The 25,380-nt window shown below is 37.4% G+C and overlaps 1 protein-coding gene across 4 annotated transcripts in view; it reads left to right on the top strand.

The window, feature by feature from the left end:
- CFAP69 (cilia and flagella associated protein 69) overlaps nucleotides 1-25,380 on the top strand; it is a 55,488-nt gene that overhangs the window by 5,877 nt on the left and 24,231 nt on the right. For 3 of the 4 annotated variants that reach the window (XM_079786310.1, XM_079786312.1, XM_079786309.1), the window contains exons 2-12: nucleotides 3,410-3,469; nucleotides 5,021-5,083; nucleotides 7,109-7,218; nucleotides 10,225-10,301; nucleotides 11,922-12,020; nucleotides 16,060-16,209; nucleotides 16,799-16,976; nucleotides 18,826-18,949; nucleotides 21,631-21,679; nucleotides 21,777-21,898; nucleotides 23,457-23,673. In XM_079786310.1, coding sequence (XP_079642436.1) covers nucleotides 3,410-3,469; nucleotides 5,021-5,083; nucleotides 7,109-7,218; nucleotides 10,225-10,301; nucleotides 11,922-12,020; nucleotides 16,060-16,209; nucleotides 16,799-16,976; nucleotides 18,826-18,949; nucleotides 21,631-21,679; nucleotides 21,777-21,898; nucleotides 23,457-23,673 — 1,249 coding nt within the window. The remainder of the gene's footprint in view (nucleotides 1-3,409; nucleotides 3,470-5,020; nucleotides 5,084-7,108; nucleotides 7,219-10,224; nucleotides 10,302-11,921; nucleotides 12,021-16,059; nucleotides 16,210-16,798; nucleotides 16,977-18,825; nucleotides 18,950-21,630; nucleotides 21,680-21,776; nucleotides 21,899-23,456; nucleotides 23,674-25,380) is intronic. The other variant, XM_079786311.1, reaches the window with a different exon arrangement.

Genomic DNA, 25,380 nt, shown 5'->3' with positions numbered 1-25,380 from the left:
AGATGGCAGCTGACCAGCCACCCAGGGCCGCCCGAGGCTCAGGTAACCAGGGCCAGCCGAGGCTTGCGCTGCTGGCAGTGGCAGCAGCAGAGGTGTGATGGGGGCGCCTTCCCCTGATCGCTGGGTCGCCTCCTGCCCCTGAGGGCTCCCGGACTGTGAGAGGGGGCAGGCCGGGCTGAGGCCCCCCCCCCCCCCCAGTGCATGAATTTGCATGCACCAGGCCTCTAGTCTAATATAATTACATTGATTAAATCACTTCACCTCTTTTGACCTGTTCCCTTTTCCAATGTAAACACAACTTTCATGGCTGAAGCCTTCCCAAAAGAAAGGGTTTATTGAGCACATGCTGGCCAGAGAAGCCACAGGTCATTGGGCATGAAGTCTGAACCAGCAAATGCAGCAGGGCAGGAGACAACACGTCTGTGGTCCTGGAGTTGATGGGCTCCTTTACACCTCACGTAGGGGAAGGAAGATACAAGTTGTTTGAAAACAATTTACAGGGGCTGTAGGTAAAGGGGGGGGGGGGGAGGGTGAAGTGGGGCTAGTCTTGGGATCGTACATAGTCCATAGGGAGGTGTTTGTTCCTTTGGATTGCTTGGGGGCAACAGCCTGGAAAGTTCGTGTGTAAGCAAGAAGCACAGGCTCCTGGTGGTCAGTGGCGCCTGGCTGTTCTCTTTAGATAATCGTGGAAATAGCTACCTGGGAGTTAATTCAGGGTTTCCACATAAGCTCAGGAATGTAAGCAGTTTTTTGTTGGTTTGCCCTGCAGTTGTTAACTGATTAATCTCTCTGTCTCTTTCTCCCACCCTTCTGCCTGCTGAAATTAATTTAGGACATCTAAGAATTTTCTTCTTGTCACTAAAAAATGAGCCTGTACTAGATGAGTATTCCCCAACCTGAGGGATCATCACAACCATCTCAGGAGCTTTAAACACAAACAAACATTGTACTGTAAAATGTGCCCTACCCCACATCTATTCTATAGCATCTCCACTGTGGAGCCGGGGGCTCTTAAAATGCTCCCTCAAGTGATGTTTAGCCTCAGAACCGCTGAACTAAATGATGTTTAAGGTCTTTGCCATTCCTCAAGTTCCTCAGCTCCACTTCTCTGTCCTATTTTTAGGGGTCTCCAATGCATAATCTGTGCTTTATCTGTAACATGTGCTCGGCTTTGTGCTACCTTCCTGAGGACAGAGACCTTGTCTGTTGGGTGTTTTCTGTAGTGTTCCCCATTTCCTCCAATCTTCACCAGCAACATCCAGCACAAAGCCTGGTACACAGGAGGTGACATGTAATATGTATTTAATGAGTTCCCTTCTCTCTTTCTGAATTTAAGTCTTACCCTGTTGGTGGTGGTGTGAGAACGGCACCAGGTGTTAGATCAGACAGGTGGGGTTAGATCGGACCTGAGTTCAGCAACCTGGGTACTTGAGTTCTGACTAGGGAAAAATTCAGAGTCAAGACTCAGACTATGAGAGAACATGTATTTGGAAAATCAAAGAGGTAGAAGTAATCCGAAGATGAAATGGGCTTAGGAAAGTACGTAGTTATGGCGGCAAAGGAAGGGCCCTTGCTTAGAACTGAGGAAGGTCAAGGTGATACACCTGAGGGGAGGGGGAGGGGGAGGGGAAAGGTGAGGGAGTGCTCCTGAGCGGGTGCTGGGTCCTCTGACCTAAGGGTTTTAAGGCTGGAGATTTTAGGGGAGGTCCCAGGGGAAGATCTCAATAGACTATTCAGCAGCTTTCCACGTGTGTCCTTTCAGGGTTGTTAATTTTTTAAATAAAATCACTTTGGTTAAATAAATTCATTCCAATACTTATTCTGCAGACTTAAAGTTCAAAAATTGTTTTTGAAAGACATTTTTTAAGGTCAGAATATATGAGTTTGTAATTGTGAAAGAAAGTAAAATCTAGACTTAAGAGGCAAAGGAATAATGACCCTGTAAAAATATGGAAATGTATGCATTATAGCTTTAAAAGTCAAAAGTACAATGGTGTTAATACTAAGTGAAATTATGTAAAGCATTTATACATGTAAATAAAAAATATGTGAAAATATTTAAAACCAGAAAATAACATAGGTTGTATTTAGATGATAGGAATAAGTAGGATTTTCCCCCTTTTGTATATTTTTTATATCATCATTACATCATCTTTTCAAATGCTTATTTTAAAGTAGAAGTAAGTGTGAAGGGAGGACTGACAAGAGGAAGAGGAAACAAACTCATATAAGAGGAGGAAGCAATTTTGATATAACATTTGAAGTAAAAAGAAGATGTTATGCAAGGAAGCATTAACCCCCAAGTTAAATATAGCCAAAACTGTACTTAGAATTTGGGGACTCCTGTATTATCATAAATACTTAAACTCTGGATGATGGCACCTCCTGTGTCCTTCCCCACTCCCTACAATGAACTTGCTATGCCAGGCCCAGTGTTTGGTGCTCGGGTTGCCAGAAAACAAGTCTTTGCCCTCAAGTGAACTTTGGGGCAGGGCGTGGTGGGGGATAAACCTGTAAACCATTTTAGAGCAACACTGGTGGGAATTGTAATGGACATATGCTTCGGGTGCTATGGGAGCACAGAGGAGGGACATTTGCTCTATCCTTTTCCATCCCTTGGGGAGGTGACACCTGAGCTGTAGCTTGAAGGATCACTCTATGGGGGTTAACCAAGGAGAGGAATAGGAGTGTAACAACGTAATTGAAAACAGAGGAGGGGGTAAGGGGTGTTCATGGAGAGTCACTGAATGATTCAGACTGGTTGTGTTCAGATCTGAGTTTTATTATTTTTACCATAGGGTGGAGGAGGCTGTTGGAAGTACAAGAGTAATGGAGGCAGGGAGAACAGCAAGAAAGTAATTGAGTGAGAGATGAGAACCAAATAATCAGTAAGAGGAAATGGGCTCAAGAAATATTTAAGATGTAAAAGCTGTAGAACTTGGAGGTTTCTGTTTTCCCATGTGGATGACCGTAAGAATGCTGGGACCACCTGAGAGGGAATACCTAGCTCAGAAAGGCGATCTCCTCCCTCTAGGTTAGAAGTTAGTCTTGTGTGTATCTGTGTAGGCAAACTCAGTGAATTGTGTATGCATGAGATGTGTAATATGTATGATGAAGAAAAGCGTGGAAGTGCTATTATTCCAGATGCTCTTTTGGGCCTCTTGGAACTAGTGAAATTTAGACATTAAGATTATAACATGATACTAGAATTCAAGAGGTTTGTGTGTTTTTAACTCCCAAGATTTTTTTTTTACTCTTAAAATGTCTCATCTGCTACTCATTCTTTCCTCACTGTCTCTTTGTCATAGGATATTTTTAAGTTGCCAAGGGATAAATAATATGAAAATAGTATGTTTGATGTAACTTCTTGATTCTCATGATATAGAATAATAAGAGTTGTATTTTTTAGGGTGCTTTAAAGCCTATGGACCTAAATAGTATCATCAAACTCCTTGAAGAGACTGCTCAAGTAAGCTTTGAGAGAAAATTTTTCTGCTCTATCATTTATAAACTGTGATTCCCCTGAAAGGTAACATGTGTTCCCCCCAACATAAATATAATTTCTCTCCTCTTGAAACCATTTCAAATATTCAAGGACTGTTTAAATTTAGTATGAATATACTTAACCTGGGAAGGAAGATGGAGGACGTGACTACATTTGGTTTTGTGGAATGGACAAATCCATGGTAAATATAAACAGAAGGAATCATAAGAGTAGAGAAAGACTCATCTAGCCTCTGTATTTGCTTGTTACCAAGTACGATGTGGGGAGCAAGGACAGAAAAAGCGTATCATGATGTACTACTTAAGTTTTTCTGATATGAAATCAGGTTAGAGATACATACTCATAATACTCATAGGTAGTTTATTTTGAGAGAAATATTGTATAGAATGTAATGGAAATGAAATTATTTTAGGTAAAACTCAAAATTGAGAGCTGAAGCATTGGAAAAAAGGATAATAAATACATATGCATATATGCTCACACACCACACTCTCCTGACATTACCCAAGAACTGACTGACTGCCTGAAAGCCAGCACACACTATGAAATTACTACAAGATGAAGATTGCATGCTCTTAGTAATTGGAAAGTGACTGTGGTAGAGCCGATCAAACGAAACAATGTCCTGTGATTAGTAGGCACCAAAATTTAATCACTGCTTTAACATTTTTTTTAGTCTCTGTATTTTTATATGGAAGAAAAAATACAATAAAAATGACTCCATAAGAATTTATCTTTTGCTGGCTATGTTTGTTGTGGAAGTCATTTTTAATTGTAAATATATGTGCATTTTTATAAAAAGAAAATTCAGTTACATATAGCTCCTACTAGTTGTTATTTATAGACAAAAAGGGGGGGTGGTATAAAAAATGCCACAGCCTCTTATGAACAATTTAAAGATTAAAAGAACAGAAGTGATTCAGTCATGAAGAGATATCACTGTATAGGGTTTTGTTTTGTTTTAATTGGCTGAAGCTATTTGGTTTGAACCAGTACACTGGGCATATTTTAGAGGTTAAAGTTACAATTTCTTGAGTCAGGTTGCCAAATTTGACTCCTAACACCACCACTTATTATCTGTCTGATTTTGGACAAATTGCTTAGTGTTTCAGCTTGAGGTTTTTATTCTGGAAAACAGGAATAATAATAGTATTTTCCTAATTGGGTTGATTTGAAGATTGGCATGCATGTATGGTTCCTAAATGGTGCTTGGCACAGAAAAAATGCTCAACATGCTTCTGATGTTGTTAATATTATTTCTGGAAACAATTACTGCTCTTATAGTAATCTAGTTTTAATTTTCAATTTCCTAATCAAATTTAAATGGTAGTTTATTTTTACCTTCATGTTTCAGGAAACATTTTATTGTCCTTATATTATGATACAGTAATTGAATTATCATTTTAATGGATAATTCCTTGATAATTTTAATGTTTACTTTCTTTTTATATTAATAAAAAATTATATCAACAATTTTAATAGCATAAAAGAACTAAAACAGATCATTTGTTTTAGGATGATTTAGAAGAACAACTTAAATCTGTCAAGACATTGGTGCAGTATTATCAGAATGGATTCGTATCCTTTACTTATATATGTATGCTTATTTCATTTATCCTGAAATGGGAAAATTTTTATTAGAAAATGTATTCATTTCCTATTGCTAATATAAGTTACCACAGGGTACCTTAAAACAACATAACATTTTCTCTTATACTTCTGGAGGTCAGAAGTCCAAAATCTGCCTCACTGAGCTAAAGGTAAGGTGTAGCAAGGCTGGTTCCTTTTGAAGGCTCGGAGGACAACTCACTTCCTTGCCTCTCTGGCTTCTAGAGGTGGCCTGCATTCCTCAGCTCCTGGCCCCTTCCTCAAAGTATCATCACTCTCGCCTCTGCTTCTGTCATCGCATTTCCTTCTCTGATTCTCCACTGCCTCTCTCTTTCCCTTACAAGGACCCTGTGGTTACATTGATCTATCTGGATAATCTAGGATAACTTTCTCATCTCAAGATTTTTAACTTACTCACTGAAAAGTCCCTTTGCCACGTAAGGTAACTTCACAAGTTCTGGGCATTAGGATGTGGACATCTTTGGACAGGCCAATCTGTCTGCCACCGAAAATAGCTAACATTTTGTGTTTTTTACAAAATTATATTTTTCATTTATCAGAAAATGTAAAATTGAAAACAGTACAATGCAGTTAACTTTGCATAGATCAGTGGTCGGCAAACTGCAGCTCACGAGCCACAGGCGGCTCTTCGGCCCCTTGAATTTTTAGCAAAAACCAGCTTAGGAGTATCCTAATTAAGTTAATAACAATCTACCTACCTATATAGTTTAAGTTTAAAAAATTTGGCTCTCAAAAGAAATTTCCATCGTTGTACTGTTGATATTTGGCCCTATTGACTAATGAGTTTGCCGACCACTGGCATAGATAATGGCAGTTCTAAAGATACAAAGAGACAGTGGATACGGTTAGGAGGGCCACGTCAGTCTTATTTCTACCAGTTTACTTGAGTACTTCTGCTGTTAATGAGCTTATCAAACTATAGGCATAACAGCATCTCATGAAAGTTGTTAGGAAGACTAGATGAGAAAACATGCAAGTGCTTGATAATCTGCAAAACATTACATAAACATGAGATAGTATCCTCACTACATATACCACCCTGAACAGAATATGTGGAAACTCGTGTGTCTCAAAACTCATGCTTAAGAACTGAATTTGTTGTTGGGTAGCTGTTGTTGTTTTAATCTTTGCATATATATAATAATTTTGCCACAAGATACTCTCACTTTCTGTAGTCATCTTGCTACAAAATCTATGAGATTTGTTTATGTACCAGTTGGGGTAATATAAAAAGTGCTTTTACCTGAAGATCTATAGATAGTACATTTTGCTTTCATACTAGTTTTAAATGAAATAATATCTCAACCAATTTAAACCTTAAAAACAAGAGAATGCATCTCAGTAATATTAATAAAGTGATGCAGAAAAGTAAGGTAGGCTTGGGTTTCTTATTCTGGAGCAGTTAATGTTTTCTGTGAGTGGGTGGAGATGAAGGATATGATTGAACCATTAAGTTAATTTTTTTCAAATGAATCAGTAGTGTAGTAGTTGGTAATCAAATTCTAAAGGTGTCGTGAGAGGAGAAAAAATATTTTGAGTAAAAGGTCACTGAGACAAAATTTAAATAATATTTCTTTAAAAATATGGTTCTAACTTTAGTCTTTCAAATTAGTATAATTAAAATAGTGTCACCCAGCCAGTGTTGCTGAGTGGTTGAACATTGACCTAGGAACCAAGAGATCATGGTTCGATTCCCAGTCAGGGCACATGCTCGGGTTGGGAGCTTGATCCCCAGTTTGGGGCATGCAGGAGGCAGCCAGTCAAAGAATGTTTCTCTCATCAATGTTTCTATCTCTCTATCCCTCTCTCTAAAAAAAGAAAAATATCAATAAAAACATATATTTTTTAAAATGTCAACCATATTTAACATTATAGGAATTCTATAGATTTTCTTGGCACAAATTTTATAAAGAATATGTTAATAAATATAAATATATGAATCTTAATTTTATTTCTTAACTAAAAATATTAAAGCCCCTAAGGGATTTGGCACAGATATTTAAAATTCTGAATCTGTGTGCAAAAAAAATTGAAAACCAGCCTCTTTTTCTAGAACCTGCATATAATATCATAAAATTATGTGGGTAAGTTGTTTTTCTTTAACTTTATATTATATTAGTGTGCAGCATTTTATTATGTTTTATTTTGCATTATAAAAGATATTATGTATTATGGTGTAGCAAAATGATGCAGAACTCAGAAAACTTCACTTGGTCACTTACCAGCAGTTGGTATTTCAAAGGTAGTCAATTTTATTGTAGTCTAAGATCACTTGCTACAGGAGATTAAACTGCAAATATATTTTTAAAAATTTTTCTAATAACTTGCTCTCATCGTAATGATAAATCTGAGATGAAACCAACAAATGGTAATATCTTTAGAGAATCCTTGAGACAATTTATAGACAATGCTTAATAGTTTTAGCCTAGTTTTCTTCTCTCTTTAGAAAATTTGACTTTCAAAGATGTATTAGGTTCTGATTCATGTTTAATTGATTTTCCCAATTTGAATAAAGAATAAAATGTCAACAGTTATTTTTGATACATGTTTTTAATGTAATTAGAGGTCAGAATTATAAAAGTAATCTACGCAATCCTCTGTGCTGTTGTTTCTCCAACCGTTTCAGGGAACCAAGAATATTTTCTGCTTCCTTTCTGCCACATAGTGGCTAATCAAGATACACATTAAAATATCTGTTTTTAGTTTTCAATAAAATATAGTAGAGGAGATTTCTTAAAGTAGAAATAAACCTTCCTGATAATTTAACCTTTGAAACTTCTCCACCCATTTAGCTTTTTAAATACTGTGTTTCTTGCTGAAACTGGTTTGGCTCAGTGGATAGAGCGTTGGCCTGCAGACTCAAGGGTCCCAGGTTCGATTCCGGTCAAGGGCATGTACCTTGGTTGCGGGCACATCATCAGTAGGGGGTGTGCAAGAGGCAGCTGATCGATGTTTCTAACTCTCTCTTCCTCTCTGTAAAAAATCAATAAAATATATATTTTTTAAAAAATAAATACTGTGTTTCTTTTAATATGTAAATATGATATTAGTGAGACTGTATACCTAGTAGGTTTTAACTCACATTTTTAGATTTAGCAGCAATAATATTTAAATTTTTATAATTACATTTAATTTTTTGATATCTGAACAAAATAATCAAAAATAATTTATTGAATGCCTTTATCATGCCTTCCTTTTTCATAGAGACCATGAAAAATAAAGACCTAAAGAATCACTCTGGTGCTTTCAAGGAACTTTAATATACAAATTGGCAATTATGATATTGATGTGAGATCATATGCATAAAAGGTTTTCAAATTTTGAAGCTGTGCAAGTTCTAGCAAACCAGGTTCCTAAGTATGACTTTCAGCATCAGTGCCCCTACAGAGCTCCATCAAGGACTTATTCTCTATGAGAGCTATGACTGACTGTTTCAATATGTAATATGATAAATCTTTTTATTTACACTCTTTATTTCCCTCATCTTTCATAATTGTTCTCATTATTTTATTTACCCCCCCCCCCCCACTTTCCTAATTTCTGCTTTTGTCCTGCATTTCTCCACACCTCATCCTCACCTGACTCACTTTTCAAGATATTTTGGGGAGATAAAAACATTGAAAGTAAAATACAGCCTTTCAGTTTGGGCCTGTGAGTAGTATGCTTTTCTTATTGCATCAGAACTATAATGCTTATCTTTTTTCATACCCTTTTTGGTGGAAAACTCTTCTGATGCTTTATCTTTTAGGTTTTTTCCTTTGGTAGCAAAGGAAAAAGTTTGAAGAACAAGTATAACTAATTTTTAGAGTTTAATATGTTATTTGTTTCAAATTTTAACAAACACTTGAAAGAAACTTCTGTGGCATTTATAAAATTTTCCTTTTCATAGTTTGCCCTTGAAATATCTTTCAATTCCAACTGGTGTATATATATAAATCTCCACATGTGATATTTCTAAATGCTGTTTTTCAATCATTTGGTTAACTTTTCTTAAAAAGCATTAATTAATAGTCCTATATATAGGACATATAAAATATAATATATATATTATATTTTAAATAAATAGTATAGGAGCTTCAAATTTTAAACTCATAAAATGCCAACATAGTTTTTCCTTTGTGTTTAAGAACTTTTATATCTCCTTTGACATTTAGACAAATGACCTAGGTTCTACTGCCTTATCTTTCATTATTTCTAAATATATTTTTTTAAAATAACTTTGGTTATAGTAATTGTGAAATGTGATCCAAATATAATTAACTAGAGGCCCGATGCACAAAAATTTGTGCAAGAGTAGGCCTTCCTTCCCCTGGCTGCCGGCACCGGCTTCTCTCTGTTACCCGGGACCCGGGCTTCCCTCCTCCGGGTGCTGGCAGGTACCCAGGACCCGAGCTGGCTTCCCTTGGGCCTCCCACAGGCACCCGAGACCCAGGCTGGCTTCCCTCCAGCCCTGGCTTCGTCAGGAAGGACGTCTGGAATGACATCTGGAAGATGTCTGGTCTAATTAGCATATTACCCTTTTATTGTTAAAGATATTTGTTAACTTTAATCTCGCAAAATATATCTGTTATTTTGTGGACAGTAACTGATCCAGTTAATAAGGGAAAGGTCATTGCCTTTTAAGAACAAATAGACCATTGATCTATTAACTAGTTTCAGAAATTTCAGAAAAAGCCCTTGAACAGCTTTTAAGATACAGGTAAGCCTGGATCTGTGATTTGTATCAGATTATCCAATGTCTTCCTAATTTTGATGGAAGTACACCTATAATCCCTTATTTTTTTGCCTTCAGAGAGAAAGAGGATTTTTAAGTGTTTTATTGATGCAGTATTGCAAGATGGCTTTCTTAACCCGCACCTTGTGTCTACCTCTCTTCACTTTTATAAGCCTACTTTATTTTATTTATTATTGTTCAGTTAGTTAGAAACACAAAAAATGTTTTTGACAGTCATCAGTTCCCCAGGGCTAAAGAATAGAATATTATTCTCATTTTATTTTTTTAGAAAATAAAATTTTCCCTACTGTCCAAATGTTGCTTCAATTAAGGACTTTATGAAACATAACTTGTACATTCTTTATTCTTATTGAAGCTTGCCATTTTTGAAAAAGAAAGTATCAGATGAAATAACATATGCTGAAGATACTGCTAAGTCAATCGCACTTCTGGGTAAGTTAAGATTCTTTTTAAGATAGAGGATTATAATATATCAGGCCTGATTGATAAGAAAGAAATGTCTCTTGCACTAAATTTGACTAAGAGTCCTTCTCCAAATCTAGGCTCTTGTTTTCTGGTTGAAAATTAATCATAGTGTGCTTAGTGATAATTTTTGTATTGTTTTTTTCCTTGAATCTTTTATGATACCAACAAGACTCTGTGTTCCTTAAATATAAGGACTGGCAGATACTTCTGTGTACTTATTTGTCTTGATATTATTTAGTGCGATTAAATATTTGTTAACTTTTTTTGTAAATTAGAAATATGTGTCCCTCTCAGTAATCCCAAAAATGTTTTCAACTTTGAACTCTAATAATTACTAGAATCATTGAAAGCCAAATTGTTCGGTAAACAACCTAATAATAAAATGGTGGAACATTAAGAACTTTAGCGTAATATACATAAACATGAAGGTACCTGTGTTTTCTATTCAAAATATGAAAAACATAAAACAGCAGGCTTTGCTTTGTGGTTATTGCTTGATTTTCTAAAGAAAGAAAATAATTTCCTGGGAAATGAAATCAGTCAAACACTAGCTCCTTGATTCAGCCCTTGAGTAGATAACAACATGTTCCCAAAACAATTCCTACATTAAATTTATACTTATTAATTTAGGTCCTTGTTTATATAAGGGAACCAAAAGATACAGAATTGGCCCAGCAAATGAAAAATAAGTATTTACTGAACTGTTATGTTCCCAGTATTATATTCCATACTGAAAGATGAGAGAGACTCAACTGGAATAAGTAAAAACCATTTTTAATTTTTAACATAGACACTAACACTTTTAGGTCAAAATATGTTTTATAGTTCCTAATCATCGATATTTTGGGAAAAATTATGGTCTAGAGTAGGTGAAATATCAAAGAAATTAGGATACACACGAGGAGTTAGAAAAGGTGACCTTAAGGAGCAGGTGGACTGAAAACTAATGGGCAACTTGAATGGTGAAATTTACAATAGAAAGCCAGCCCAAAAGAAGACATGGTATAACAGATAAAAAGTGTAGGTTTGGTTGATAACATTTTTAAAATGCCGCTATTGCCCTTATTATTTTTAAATGTTGCCTCCAAGAGTGGTGGCATACATTTGTATGATAAATACAAGGCCCATTTCTTACTGTGTCAATTTTCTCTTTGATGGATGACTGCTCACCTACAGAACACACTCCTGTTGCACTTGAGGGCAATATGAACTCAGTTTAAAATGAGTTCTCTTTATATTGCTCATTAGATTCCACATATAAGTGAAATCATATGGTACTTATCTTTCTCTGGCTTATTTCACTTAGCATATTATTCTCCAGGTCCACCCATGCTGTTGCAAATGTAAGATTTCGTTCTTTTTTCTGACTGAGTAGTATTCCATTGTGTAAATGTACCATGGCTTTTTTATCCACTCATTTACTCATGAGCACTTGGGCTGCTTCCAAGTCCTGGCTATTATAAACAATACTGTATTGATTTTCTGATGAGGATATTTTTAAAAATCGTATTACTAACACTTTATGCTTAAATTTGCAAATAAACTATGACAGTGTTATTAAATAGTATTCATTTATCTTTCTGGCAGGTGACTTAATGAAAATACCAAGTTCTGAATTGAGGATACAAATTTGTAAGTGTATTGTTGACTTTTATCATGCAGAACCACCAAAGAAGCATATTACAGGTGAAGTTTTCAATGGTCTTTCAGTAATAACATCCTATCTAATAAAAGAGTAATATGCAAATTGACCATCACTCCAACCCAAGATGGCTGCCCCCATGTGGTCAAAGATGACTGCCCCCATATGGACACAAGATGGACACCACAAGATGGCCAGCAGGGGAGGGCAGTTGGGAGGGACCAGGCCTGCAGGGGAGGGCAGTTAGGGGTGACCAGGCCGGCACAGGAGGGAAGTTGGGGGCAACCGGGCCTGCAGGGAAGGACAGTTGCGGGGGACCCAGGCCTGCAAGGGAGGGCAGTTGTGGGTGATCAGGCCAGCAGGGGAGGGCAGTTGGGAGGGACCAGGCCTACAAGGGAGGGCAGTGGGGGGGGAGGGGGACCAGGCCTGCAGGGGAGAGCAGTTGGGGGGGACCCAGGCCGGCAGGGGAGAGCAGTTGGGAGGACCAGGCCTGCAGGAGAGGGCAGTTAGGGGTGACCAGGCCTGCAGGGGAGGGCAGTTTGGGGGGACCCAGGCCTGCAGGGGAGGGCAGTTGGGGGGGCACCAGATCAGCATGGGAGAGCAGTTAGGGGCAATGAGGCTGGCAGGGGAGGGCAGTTAGGGGTGACCGGGTTGGCAGGGGAGGGCAGTTGGGGGGGACCAGGCTGGCAGGGGAGGGCAGTTAGGGGCAATCGGGCTGGCAGGGGAGCAGTTAGGCATCAATCAGGCTGGCAGGGAAGTAGTTAGGGGGTGATCAGGTTGGCAGGCAGAAGCAGTTAGGGGCAATCAGGCAGGCAGGCAGGCGAGCAGTTGGGAGCCATCAGTACTGGATTGTGAGAGGGATGTCCAACTGCCCATTTAGGCCCGAGGGCCTAAATGGGCAGTTGGACATCCCTCGAGGGGTCCCAGATTGGAGAGGGTGCAGGCTGAGCTCAGGGACACCCCCCCTCCCATGCATGAATTTCGTGCACCAGGCCTCTAGTCCTATATAATAAAAGGCTAATATGCAAATCAACCGAATGGTGGAATGACCAGTCGCTATGATGCGCACTGACCACTAGGGGGCAGATGCTCAACACAGGAGCTGCCCCCTGGTGGTCAGTGCGCTCCCACAAGGGGAGCACCGCTCAGCCAGAAGCCAGGCTCATGGCTGGTGAGTGCAGCGGTGGTGGCGGGAGCCTCTCCTGCCTCTGCGGCAGCACTAAGGATGTCTGACTGACTGTTAGTTGGACACCCCTAAAGGCTCCCAGACTATGAGAGGGTTCAGAATGGGCTGAGGGACCCCCTGAGTGCACAAATTTCGTGCACCAGGCCTCTAATGTCTTTATAAAACAGAATATCCTGTCCCATTTCTCTTTGAACTTGGGAAGAGAATGGGATCATAAATGCATTATATCAAAAACAAAAATTTTTTTGGTAGTCTCAAGCTCTTTGGTAATTTTAAATTTAAAATTTTATACATTTTTTAAATTTTTAGATTTGCATGATATTTTTAATTCTGATGCTAAATATTTATGATGTAATTTTTAAAGTCATACCCAAATTAGTTTAATTATTATTATTAGTTAATGTTAATTAATAGTGTTGCTAATATTATTTATTCTTTTCTAATTGTGTGAATCACACTGAATTGGGTGATGGTAAGCAAGAAGCACTGGCACTGTGGAGGATACCATGTCATTTAGGACCTCCTTCATAGTTTCTATAATTTATAATCAATCTAGGAAGGGAGAGAAGATATAAATTATATTTTTTAAGTTACATGTTTCTTAAGATAAGTGGAAATAAGATGCCGTGGTAGAAAACAAAGATTACTTCTATAACTAGGGGAAAATGGGAAGACATCTGAAGTAAAGAAATGAATAAAAATATTTTTAAATGCCAGATTTGCACTATTGATGAGATAGACAAGTGGAAGTATGTGGTAGATAGTAGACATTAGATACTAAAAGAAGAGACCAGAAATACAGGTTTGGATTTTATCCAAATAGAGATGAAAATTGAAGCCATCAGAATGGTTGAGTTTGCCAAAAGCAAGGGAACAAGAATAACATCATGGAGAGTGTCCCTACTGAGCTTTGGAAAAAAATAATTCCAAGAAATTGGCAGTGAAAGGAGGTTTAAAGAGAGGAAGAAAATCCAAAGATAGGCATGTCTTGAGTGCCAATGAATGAATGTTTGATGAAGGAAGAAATGGTCTCAGTGGCCAATACTGCAGAGTCCTCTGTAATCGAGGAATGAAAAGGCCAAGGTAAGGTGGTATCTGGAAAGTTGTGGTTAATCTTTGTCAGATTATTACCATACGGTAAAGTGGTCAGAGCAAGTACAGGATTAAAGAGCATTCTGAAAGTGGAGGCAATGGGAGTGAATGCAGACTTATATTTTAAGATCAGAAGAAGAAGGAAGATGGCGAACAGCCTAACTGGTAGCAAGATCAAAGAAAAATATGTTGTTTTTAATTTGTCTAAAAGTGAAGTTTATAGCAGAGGAACAAGAAGCTAGTAAGTGGGAGCTGGGAGGGTGAAATTCCCAAAGAAAGCGTGAGAGGATGGAATTAAGAGCAAAAGTTTAGGTTAAGCTTGGTAAAATAGAAGCACTCTTCTTTCAGATAGAAAGGGAAGTGTATGAGATATGACAGGAGTGAAGGTGCCAAGAAGTGAGCTTGACCTTACTTTGATCAGACTCTGAACGTTAGAAGCCATAGACCATGCTCTCGCTAACGGTTTCACAGTTGATTTTAAGTGATGGGCACAGCTGGACATCTGCAGTCACAGCTGAAAAGTCCTCAGTAGAGCAATTGTAAGAGACATAGCCCAGGAGATAGGAATCAAGGCTTTAATATTACTATGTCTTTTTATAGAATTGTAAACTCAATAGAAAAAGATATAGTAGATATAAAGTATACATTTTGGTCTGTACCTACCATAGACTATTATGCAAGTAAAAATCATGATTTGTGACAAGGGGAAAAACTTACTATAAAATGTTTAGTGGCTGCAGTAGAATATACAATTCTGCATACATATAGTATATTGCTAAAGTAATATGCATACATTAAAGTGTCAGCAGAAAATATACCGAAGTGTTAATATTGTTATCTCTGGATGGTGAAATTACAGGCAGTTTTTGTTTTCCGCTTCGTACTTTTTAAATGCCAAACCCATCACAGGAAGGGACGGTCTTGAACAGGGTCAGGCCTCAAATTCAGAAAGATAAGACAAACTGAGAGACATCTCAGAACTATGGCAAGAAATCTAGTTGGTCTCAAAAGTCAAGAAGTAAGGGAGGTAGGTGAGTTATATCACTGAGAGAGAAAATAGCTGCATCTCAGGTGAGCAAACATGCACTGATGTTCATTTAATCTCATCACATGTAGTTGGGCAGGCACCTGTGCAATTATGTCAAAAGGAGAGGTAGTATTTCTCATGAAAGCTAAGGACGAAGGAAATTCTTATGGGACACATCACCAAGAATCAAACTTCCCTAACATTATATTCACTAGCATCTATCAGAACTGCATTACATTTTACATCTTATTTCATTGCCAACATCACATAATTGCTGGTTCTTGAAAGCACTGAAGTAATGCATTGACTTGAACAGTGAAAACATTCAGTGTCTGTAATCATGACATTTTTCTTTATGGAAAGACCTATCTACTGACAAATAAAAAATATTGTTCCTTTTCAGAATTTAAGATATGCCCCCAAATTTGTGGGATCAGCAAGCTATGGACCACAGGCCAAAAGGGCCCACTATAAATAAAGTTTTATTGGAACACAGCCATGCCCACTTATTTTTATGTTGTTTTTGCCTGTTTTCATGGTATGGTAGCAGAGTTGAGTATTTGCAACAGAAACCTTATGACCCACAAGGTCTAAAATTACTGCCCCTTTATAGAAAAAGTTTGCCTATCCCTCTGCTAACCATTTTAATATGCCATACACTTTTTAAACATTTTGTTGTTGTTATTGTTGTTTATTGATAAATTACTCATTCCTTTGTCTTAATGTAGATGATACTATGTGAAAAAACTGCACATATTTATTAACTAATTGTTTTTAGGTTACCAGCAAGCTAGCTCAACATATAAGATTCAAATGGCTGAAGTCGGAGGATTGGCAAAAACAATGGTTCAGTCATTGGACTTGCTTGAAAATCAACTTGTTGAGAAACTTTGGGTCCTTAAAGCTCTGCAACATCTCTCAACTTCTGGTTTGTATATTATTAAATACTAGGGGACCAGTGCATGAAATTCATGCATGGAGGGGTGTCCCTCAGCCCGGCCTGAACCCTCTCCAATCCGGGATCCCTCTCACAATCTGGGACCGCTGGCTCCTAACCACTTGCCTACCTGCCTGGCTGATCGCCCCTAACCACCTCTGCCTGCCAGCCTGATGCCCCTAATGGCTTCCTTGCTGGCCTGATCACCCCCTAACTGCTCCCCTGCCAGCCAGATCACCCCCTAACTAAGCCTCAGGCCGCTGGGCAGCCGCCATCCCAGGCTTGCCTGAGCTTGCAGCCACCATCCCCAGCTTCCCTGAGCCTCGAGCCAGCCCTGGATGGCTGGGCAGCCGCGATCTGCGGCTTGCCTGAGCTCGCAGCTGCCATCCACGGCTTGCCTGAGCCTCAGGCAGCCACTGTGGCTTTTTCCAGAAGGACATCCGGAAGGTCGTCTGGAAGGTCTCCCAATCTAATTAGCATATTACCCTTTTATTAGTATAGATGAACACTTCATTCTCCACTAATTTTGTTTCTATCTAATGTCAAGACTGTAACATAAATTATTTTTATTCATTTTCAGAAGTTAATTGTACTTTAATGATGAAAGCATATGCAGCCAGAGGCATCTGTGCTCACCTCAACGACCCAGATCCCTCCGGGCAGCTTCTGTTTCGTTCATCAGAAATACTTTGGAACTTACTAGAAAAATCGTCAAAAGAAGAAATCATAAAACAACTTAGTAACTTGGAGTGTTTGCTGTAAGTATATGTGGTTAGCTAGGAATGTTTTTTAACCTTGTGACATAACTAACATTTTTGTTTGAATTTGTGTTTCATTGGGCTTTGATTCATGTAATGGCCATGTTTCAGGACATCTCTTTTGTGCCGTTGTATAAATGCATCTGCACATAGCAAGCTTTTTTTTTTCCTACGTGGAAGGAATTTAAAGTAGCTTGTTAACAAAACTAAATTATGTCTTTGAATATGTATAAAGTAAAATTAGAAATTTAAAAGGACTATTTCATTTGTTCATTCAATAAATGTATTTTTGAATACTTATTGTCTTCTAATTACTGAATAAACATTAGCAAAAATAAGAGCAAGCCTGTGAGTTACTCATTCATTTATTTATTAAGTAATTATTGTTTGCTCTGTGCCAAGTTCAGTAGTAGGCCATAGAAAGACAATTGAAAACAATACAGACATGGTCTCTGCTTTCATGGAATTTGTTATGTTAGGAGAGACAGACAATTAAATAGCAACTCATTGCCAGCCTACTAAATGCTATGGAAGACATTATTGTAAGGTGTTTTCCAGGAGAGGGTGAACCAGTACATTTTTGTTTGCAAGTGACTGAACATTCAACCCAACTGATTGAAGCAATTGTAAGAAATTTATGAGCTATTGTAACTACAAAGTCAAGGGTAAAACTGGTTTCATGTGCAGCTGTATTCAAAGTTGGGCAAATAGCAGGGCTTGGGCCTTCTTCATCTCTCTGCCCTGTCTTCCACGGTGCTGGCTTTATTCACAAGCTCTACCTGGGAGACCTGGGAAGTCTAGGCTCACAGCATCAGAACCCCAAACCAGGCAGGAGAGAGAGTGCGCTCTTCGGAAAGCACAGAGAAAAGTCTTCGAATTGAGTCCCTGTGGGCCCAATGCGCATTCCAGAGTGAATTACTAGTGACAAAGAGAAAGAATGCTCTCTGGCTAAAAGGAGGCTGAAGGCTGCTCACAAGACCAAAAGTGAGGAAAGACGGAAGCCTAAATAAAAATGAGGGCACTGTTGTCACAAGAAGGGCAAGTGGGTCCTAGGAAGCAAAGCAACAGCTGCGCATTGTACGGGGAACCTGACCCAGACTCGGAGAGTTACTAAATGCTTCCTCATGAACCCTAACCTGGTATCTGAATAATGAATACAAATTGGCAACACAGGAGAGTTCTGCATGCAGAGAGCATCCTAGACAAGAGAACAGAAGTGAAAATAGAATTTAGCAAATTAAAAAAATCTGAAAGAAATTCAATATGGATGAGAGCAGAAAGTTCAATGTAGAATAGTGAAAGGTGAAGCTAACAATGTTATCAGGGACCGTAACATGAAAGGCCTGATAAGCCTTGGTAAGAAGGTAGGACTTTATCCTAAGAACAAAGAAAAGCCTTTAAGTACGTTTAAAAAGGAAAATGATGTAATTGACTCTTAATTTTAGAGCAGTCACTTTGATCACCATGCATAGATTGGATTGATGGATTCTCACTACTGGTTTGTATATTATTAAATATGAACACTTCATTCTCCACTAATTTTGTTTCTATCTAATGTCAAGACTGTAACATAAATTATTTTTATTTAAATTTATTTTCAGAAGTTAATTGTACTTTAATGATGAAAGCATATGCGGCCAGAGGCGTCTCAATGACCCAGATCCCTCTGGGCAGCTTCTGTTTCGTTCATCAGAAATACTTTGGAACTTAGAGGCAGATTTGGAAATATAGAAAAGATTAGAAATGCTTTGCAATGAATAATATAATATAAAAAGGAGATTTTGTTGATAGACACATAAGTAATATTTCCATAAGAATATGGTTTTAAAAGTATGATTTTACTTTCCAGAACTTTAAAGGAAGTTTTTAAACATCTGTTTACAAGAGGTTTTAGTGATTATGATCGTCAGCTTAGAAACGATATATTAGTGATCACTACAATTATATCTCAAAATCCTGAAGCACCAATGATTGTAAGTATGAGTAAATTGTATTAATTTAGATTGTGGATGGGGGTGGGAGCGTGGGGAGGGAGCAGTAAACTATGTCATAATATTTATGTACTTTGTTGTAATGCCAAGTTCTGTGGTAATGTCAGACTGGTCACCAGTATAGTCACACTCGGCCAGTTCTTCTTCCCATTGCCTTTGGGAACTTGAGGTGTTCATATTGTATAATTTACTCACATATTTACCATGTATAATGTGTTTCTTTCCTTCCTGATGACATGAGTTTTTAGCTGCTATTATTTCTCTTTTACCTGAACAACTTGCTGTACTATTTCTTGTAATGCTGGCTGCTGGCAACATATTCTCTTAGTTTTGTTTTGTGTCTTATTTTTATCGGAAAATGTCTTTAATTCACCTTAATTCTTGAAATCTATGTTCACAGAATATAGAACTCTAGGTTAAAGTTTTTCTTTTTCACCACTTTAAAGTTATTCCACTGCCCTTGGGCCTCCATTGTTTCTGATAAGAAGTATTCGTTATTTCAAATTGTCCCCCTCTGTTTTCTGGCTGTTTTTCAAGATTTTCACTCTGTCTTTGGTTTACAGCAGTTTTTCTCTGATAAGCCAAGATATGGTTTTCTTTGTATTTGTCCTACTTGAGGTTCATAAAACTTCCTGAATATGTCAATTTCGGTCTTAAACTAAATTTAAAGAATTTTTGGCCATTTATTTTTCAAGTGCGTTCAACCCCATTCTTTCTTCTTCTTTTGGAATTCTGATTACATGTATGGTCCACTTTTTTATATTGTCCCACAGGTTTGTGAGGCTCTGTTCACTTTTTCCAATTATTTTTCTATCCCTCAGATGGGGTAATTTGTATTGTTCTATGTATTTAAATTCACTTAGTTTTTTTCCTGCCATCTCCATTCTGCTGTTAATCCCATCCAATACATTTTTATTTAAGATGTTATCTTTTTCAGTTTTAAAATTTCCTTTTGGCTCCTTTCTATAATTTATATTTCTTGGCTGAGAGTTGCTGTCTTTCCATTCATTATGAGCATCTGTGTATTCCTCTGAAAAGTGTTTTGTTTTGTTTATTTGTTTTGTATTAATAGGCATTTAGTTTGGCTAAATTCATCCCAACAGTAATGGCAGCTCCAATCTCAGTTCATTTCTTTTAGTCTCACATGAAATGCTGGAGTATGCCCTGCCCTTACATGGTTCAGGCATCAGCCAGAGATTGGGGAATTTTATGTACAGAATATGGGGTTCCCTTCCCCTGGCTCTCTTCTTTTCTCATATGTATTTTTATTGACTTTAGAGAGGAAGCGAGAGAGGGAGAGAGAAACAATGATGTGAGAGAATCACTGATTGGCTGCCTCCTGCACGCCCCCTACTGAGGATTGAGCCTGCAACCTGGGCATGTGCCCTTGACTGGAATCAAACCTGGGACCCTTCAAGTCCACAGGTGGGTGCTGTATCCACTGAGCCAAACCAGCTAGGACTGGCTCTCTTCTTTTATGGGATTTATCCCTTCACTTTCCAGTGGCAGGGGTTGCCCTGTGGTTGCTCCTTTCCTCTGGTTCTTCAAGCCACTAAGATTGCAAATTTACCCTGAGATTTAGCATTCCCACAAGGTGCAGACTAGAGGCTGGGCTTATTTTCAAAGCCTTTTTTTTTTTTTTTTTAAGGGAAAACTCAGGCAGTGCCACTTCCTCAAAGTCCTAACTCCCCTCCAATATCTGTTTGGTTTTGGTCACAGATAATTGTTTTTATATTTTATTAGAACTTATAATTGTTACCTGCAAGAGGGTGTCTTTTAGGAGCTACTCAGCTACATCAGAAGCTTAGCTTCCCCATATTTTATAATGTAAAAGTCACTGGATGATTGACATCCTAGCGTAGAGATCTTTGCCGACAATATTCACATATCAGCCACATACTTTCTAAGTTGTACTTAAAGGAAATTTGGCAGTGAAGGCTACAACCCCAAGTTAATGGGCATCAAGTGATCCCAAATAGGAGAACAGTCATAGAATTCATACTGTGCAAAAGGGAAAGCAGGCCTACATAGCTTCCTCGTCAAGGCTGCAATGTGTATGTGGACATATATGTTTCTCTGGAAGCCTTGGTCAGTTCTCATTAGCATCCTTGCAAACATTCATGTGAATTTTCTGAATGTGAGTCAAAGGAATAACATTTTCACATTTTAAAGAAACCATCTTGATTCTAAATGGTAGGTATGTAAAACTGCAAGCTCAAAAATCCAGGGTTTGCCCTATAAACTCTACCTGACATACAAAGTCCAATTGGGATATCTCTGTCAGGAGTGAGTTCCCCCCTCACAGTGAAATGTTTGCAATTCTGGTCATTCTTCAGGGCTTTTCATGGTAAGTAGGAACTGTTTGGTTATCTTTTGCCTAAACCTTTGACGTAACGACAGTGGTTGGGACTAGGGTGGGAGCAGGGTTGTTTAAGAAGAAAAACTATTGAAAAGAACTACTTTTGCCTGGCCAGCATGGCTCAGTGGTTGAGTGTCGACCTATGAACCAGGAGGTCATAATTGGATTCCTGGACAGGGCACATGCCCAGGTTGCAGGCTCGATCAAATAAATGATAAGGGGAATCTAATAAAGATACTTGAATATTAGATAAATATGGGCATCTGTAACTTACTTTCCACTCTGTTTTATGTATCTATATTAGGAATGTGGCTTTACCAGGGATTTGATACTATTTGCAACCTTTAATGAAGGTAAAAACCATAAAACTTTCAACCTACAATTATCTTGATGAATCTACTATATCATTTTAGCTTTTATTTTACTGCTTCTGTTTTCCCCCCCGCACAGTTAAAAGTGAAAATCCTTTGGTAAAAGGTCTTAAGCTTTCTAATTCCTATGAAGATTTTGAGTTGAAGAAATTGCTGTTCAATATACTTGTGATCTTATGTAAAGATTTAACTACAGTACAGGTAAAGCATAATTAAAACAAATATTCAAAGTGACTCACCTTGTAGTATAACTTTTTAAAAGTCATGGCTAAAAATCTTTTATCGGCCAAAATGTTTACCATAGAAAGTAACAAACTCTTATTGGCTAGAGTTTCACCTTTTCAAAATTTCCTTTGATTATCAGTAAATAAACAGTGAACTTACCTAAATATAGACCACATAAACCAAAGAAAAGCAGGAGAAACTTAGAGATTTATTTACATGTTTAGATCTCCTCAATAAGAGAACATAAAACGAAAGAAGATCCACATAGGCCCATCTAGCAAAATAGACTGTCTCTGACCATAGCAACAAGGGTTGGTTCTGCTGGAGGAATGCTAACATCCGCTGCCAGTCTCAAACGCTTTTGAACCTGCCCTTCTCCATACCAACCTAATGTCTTTACGTTGTTTCTTATTATCCATGAATTTGTCTTAATACTTTGTAACCTGCATAACAGCATGATGTAATTTGAAGAACACTGGGACTGAATTTTACTTCTGTTTTATCACCTACTAGCTATGTGGTCTTGGCAAAATCACCTACACTTTCTGAAGCTCAGTCCCTCCTTCTGTAAAAGGAAGATTATAAAACTCCTGCCCTGCTTACAAGGCTGTTATGAGATTGATTCATGAGATTAAGATGAAGGCTTCATAAACTGTAAAGGGGCAGAAAAAAATGTACTACTTACAATCCCATTAGTTTAATTATTTCCCACGTTAAGTGAAATTTCATTTTAGTCCTAAAACTCATTCAATCTCCAGGGGGTTACCATGAAAAAAAAACTGGGAATTCATTCTGTCAGCATCTTGAATGATAATATAAAGGTGGTTTGCATAGTGGGTAAGGCTCCTGTCAGATGGAATCCAGTGCTGTCGCTTTCTAGCTATGTGATCTTGAATACTATTAGGTTTAGTTTCTCTAAATCCCACATATCTCTACTTCAAATTGGGTGTAACACCTACCTCAGGGGATTATTATGATGATTAAAAGAGCTCAGAATTTTCTCGGTAATGCCACTTTGAGGAATATATATACTAAAAAATGCTCAGAAAAAGAAAAAATATCTTTATAGTTATAACTTTATTATATCAAATATATATATATACAGATACATATATGTGTGTGTGTGTGTGTGTGTATGCTATATATAACTTACATGTATTTTCTGAAGTGCCAGATAGAAAATATTCAATAAAATATGGTTTATTATAGTGGAATATTATATAACTATTAAAATGATAGATGTAAAGAGTGGAAGGGAGGGGAAAAGACAGTGAGAGAGAGAAACATCGATTGGTTAGAGTGGGAATCGAGTTGGAGATCAGAGCCAACTGTTATATTATTGAGTTTGGTTTGGGGTTTTTCATTTTTATTTTTGGGGTAATTATCATAGGTTGAGATCTTTAGGAAGGAAATATTTTGAAATGATTATCAATAAATCATCAAAGAGGAAATCTTTTATTTAACTTTCTTAGATTAAATAAATAAAATTGTTTTAATTATATGTCTAATAAAGTACTTTTTGCCTTTCTCATAGCTATTAATTGATGGCAAAGTTGTTTTGGCTTTGTTTACCTATGTAAAAAAGCCTGAGAAGCACAAAATAATTGAGTGGTCTGCAGCACAGTATGAAGAATTACAACTGCATGCACTTGCCACTTTGTCATCAGTGGCTCCTTTATTAATAGAAGAGTATATGTTGTGCCAGGGAAATGCTCGGATCCTGGCATTTCTAGAATGGTGTGAAAGTGAAGGTGAGTGGCCCATAACCATTCCTGTCAAGCCCTAGCCGGTTTGGCTCAATGGATAGAACATCGGCCCTCAGACTGAAGGGTCCTGGCTTCGATTATGTACGTCAGTTGTATGCTCAATTCCCACTCCAACCAATCGATGTTTCTCTCTCTCGCTGTCTTTTCCCCTCCCTTTCACTCTCTCTAAAAAGCAATGGAAAAATATCCTTGGGTAAGGGTTAACAAAACAAAACAAAAAAGATTCCTGTCAAAATTTTAATCTACATATTTCAACTGAACTCTCAAAATATGCATAGAAAAAGTTATAAAATTATGCAAAAAGAAATAAAAATATCAATCTCTTCCTGTGATTTTAATGTATTTACATGTTTTAAGAAAAGATTTCATTTAAAATTAGACATTAATAAATGTCATAACTATAGTTGATGTACAACTTCCAGTAAAAGAAATTATATTACAATCTGATTTAAAGATTTGTATTATTAGGCCTGTCCAACAAGTATGCTAAGTCATGCAATATTTTAATTATTCATTTAACAAATATTTATTGAATGCCTACTGGGTACCAGATACCATTTTAGCTGCTAAAGATACATTTATGCTTAAAATAAATAAAACCTCTACCTTTCTGGAGCTTAAAATCCAGATCTCTAGTCAGACGTAATGATTCCATATGTGGTCTACCAAATTAGCAGGGCCCCAATTTGTTGAATATTTTATTTCAATTCTCATAATCTTAAAAGGAAATAAGACATACATTCATTTTGAAAACAATTTATAAGGAAGATACTATATTCTTTTCTGGAAGTAATTTTACTCTAGAAATAATTTTGTATGGAGCATTTTCATTAGATCAGTAATGTCATTCATTTATCCATGAGAGAGGAAAAAAATTATAGCTTATTTTTTTGTTCTCTAGATTTTAATATGCTAAGTTATTGAATTTAGTCTTGTTAAATAAAATAATTCAACTCTTCTGTCTATCCTTTATGTTTACAGAAGACTATATCAGTATGACTTATTTATGTTTACAAAAGAAGGTAAGGCAAGAGAGGAAATGCTGCCTCACAAGAGGAAGACTGGCAGCTAACAGTCATTGGTACCTACTGTGTTGCAGGCCTTACGCACTTACAAGTATTAATTCATTTAGTCCTCCCAGCAAATGTAGGACTCCTAGCTACTAGTATCATTCCAGCTTAGCAGATATGTAGAAATGAATAAGAGGAAATAAATAACCTGTTCCTGGCCACACAGTAAGTGGCAGAGCCAAGATTTAATGCAGGCAGTCCAGCTCCAGAACCCACACTTTTAACCAACGCACAATAATCAGAAGAGTATCCTGAACTTGGTAGATAGCTTTAAACATAAAGCTACTTCTAAAAGAACCTTTTGAAGAATGAGAATTATAAAGAAGAAAGGAGGACTTGCCTTGCTATTTATCAAGACCTACCATAAAACTATAGTCATTAAAATTGTGTGGTTCTAGACCAGGAATAGACCAATGGAATGGAATATACAGGAGGTTGGCTTTATTAGAGATGATACTGCCAATCATAGAGAGAAGGATGGTGCTGGGGCAAAATAAAAATTAGATCCTTTCACCATGTTAAAAAAAAAATCAATTACAAAATGAATTAAAGCCCTAAGTATGAGAAGTTAAACTGTGAAAATCTTAGGAGAAAACATTGGAAAATACCTTTATGATAACAG

The sequence above is a fragment of the Cnephaeus nilssonii genome, assembly GCF_951640355.1.
Source record: "Cnephaeus nilssonii genome assembly, chromosome: 12".
In the NCBI taxonomy this organism is placed as follows: domain Eukaryota; kingdom Metazoa; phylum Chordata; class Mammalia; order Chiroptera; family Vespertilionidae; genus Cnephaeus; species Cnephaeus nilssonii.
Note: the sequence above shows the minus strand (reverse complement) of the source record. Positions and strands in the feature narration are given on the sequence as shown.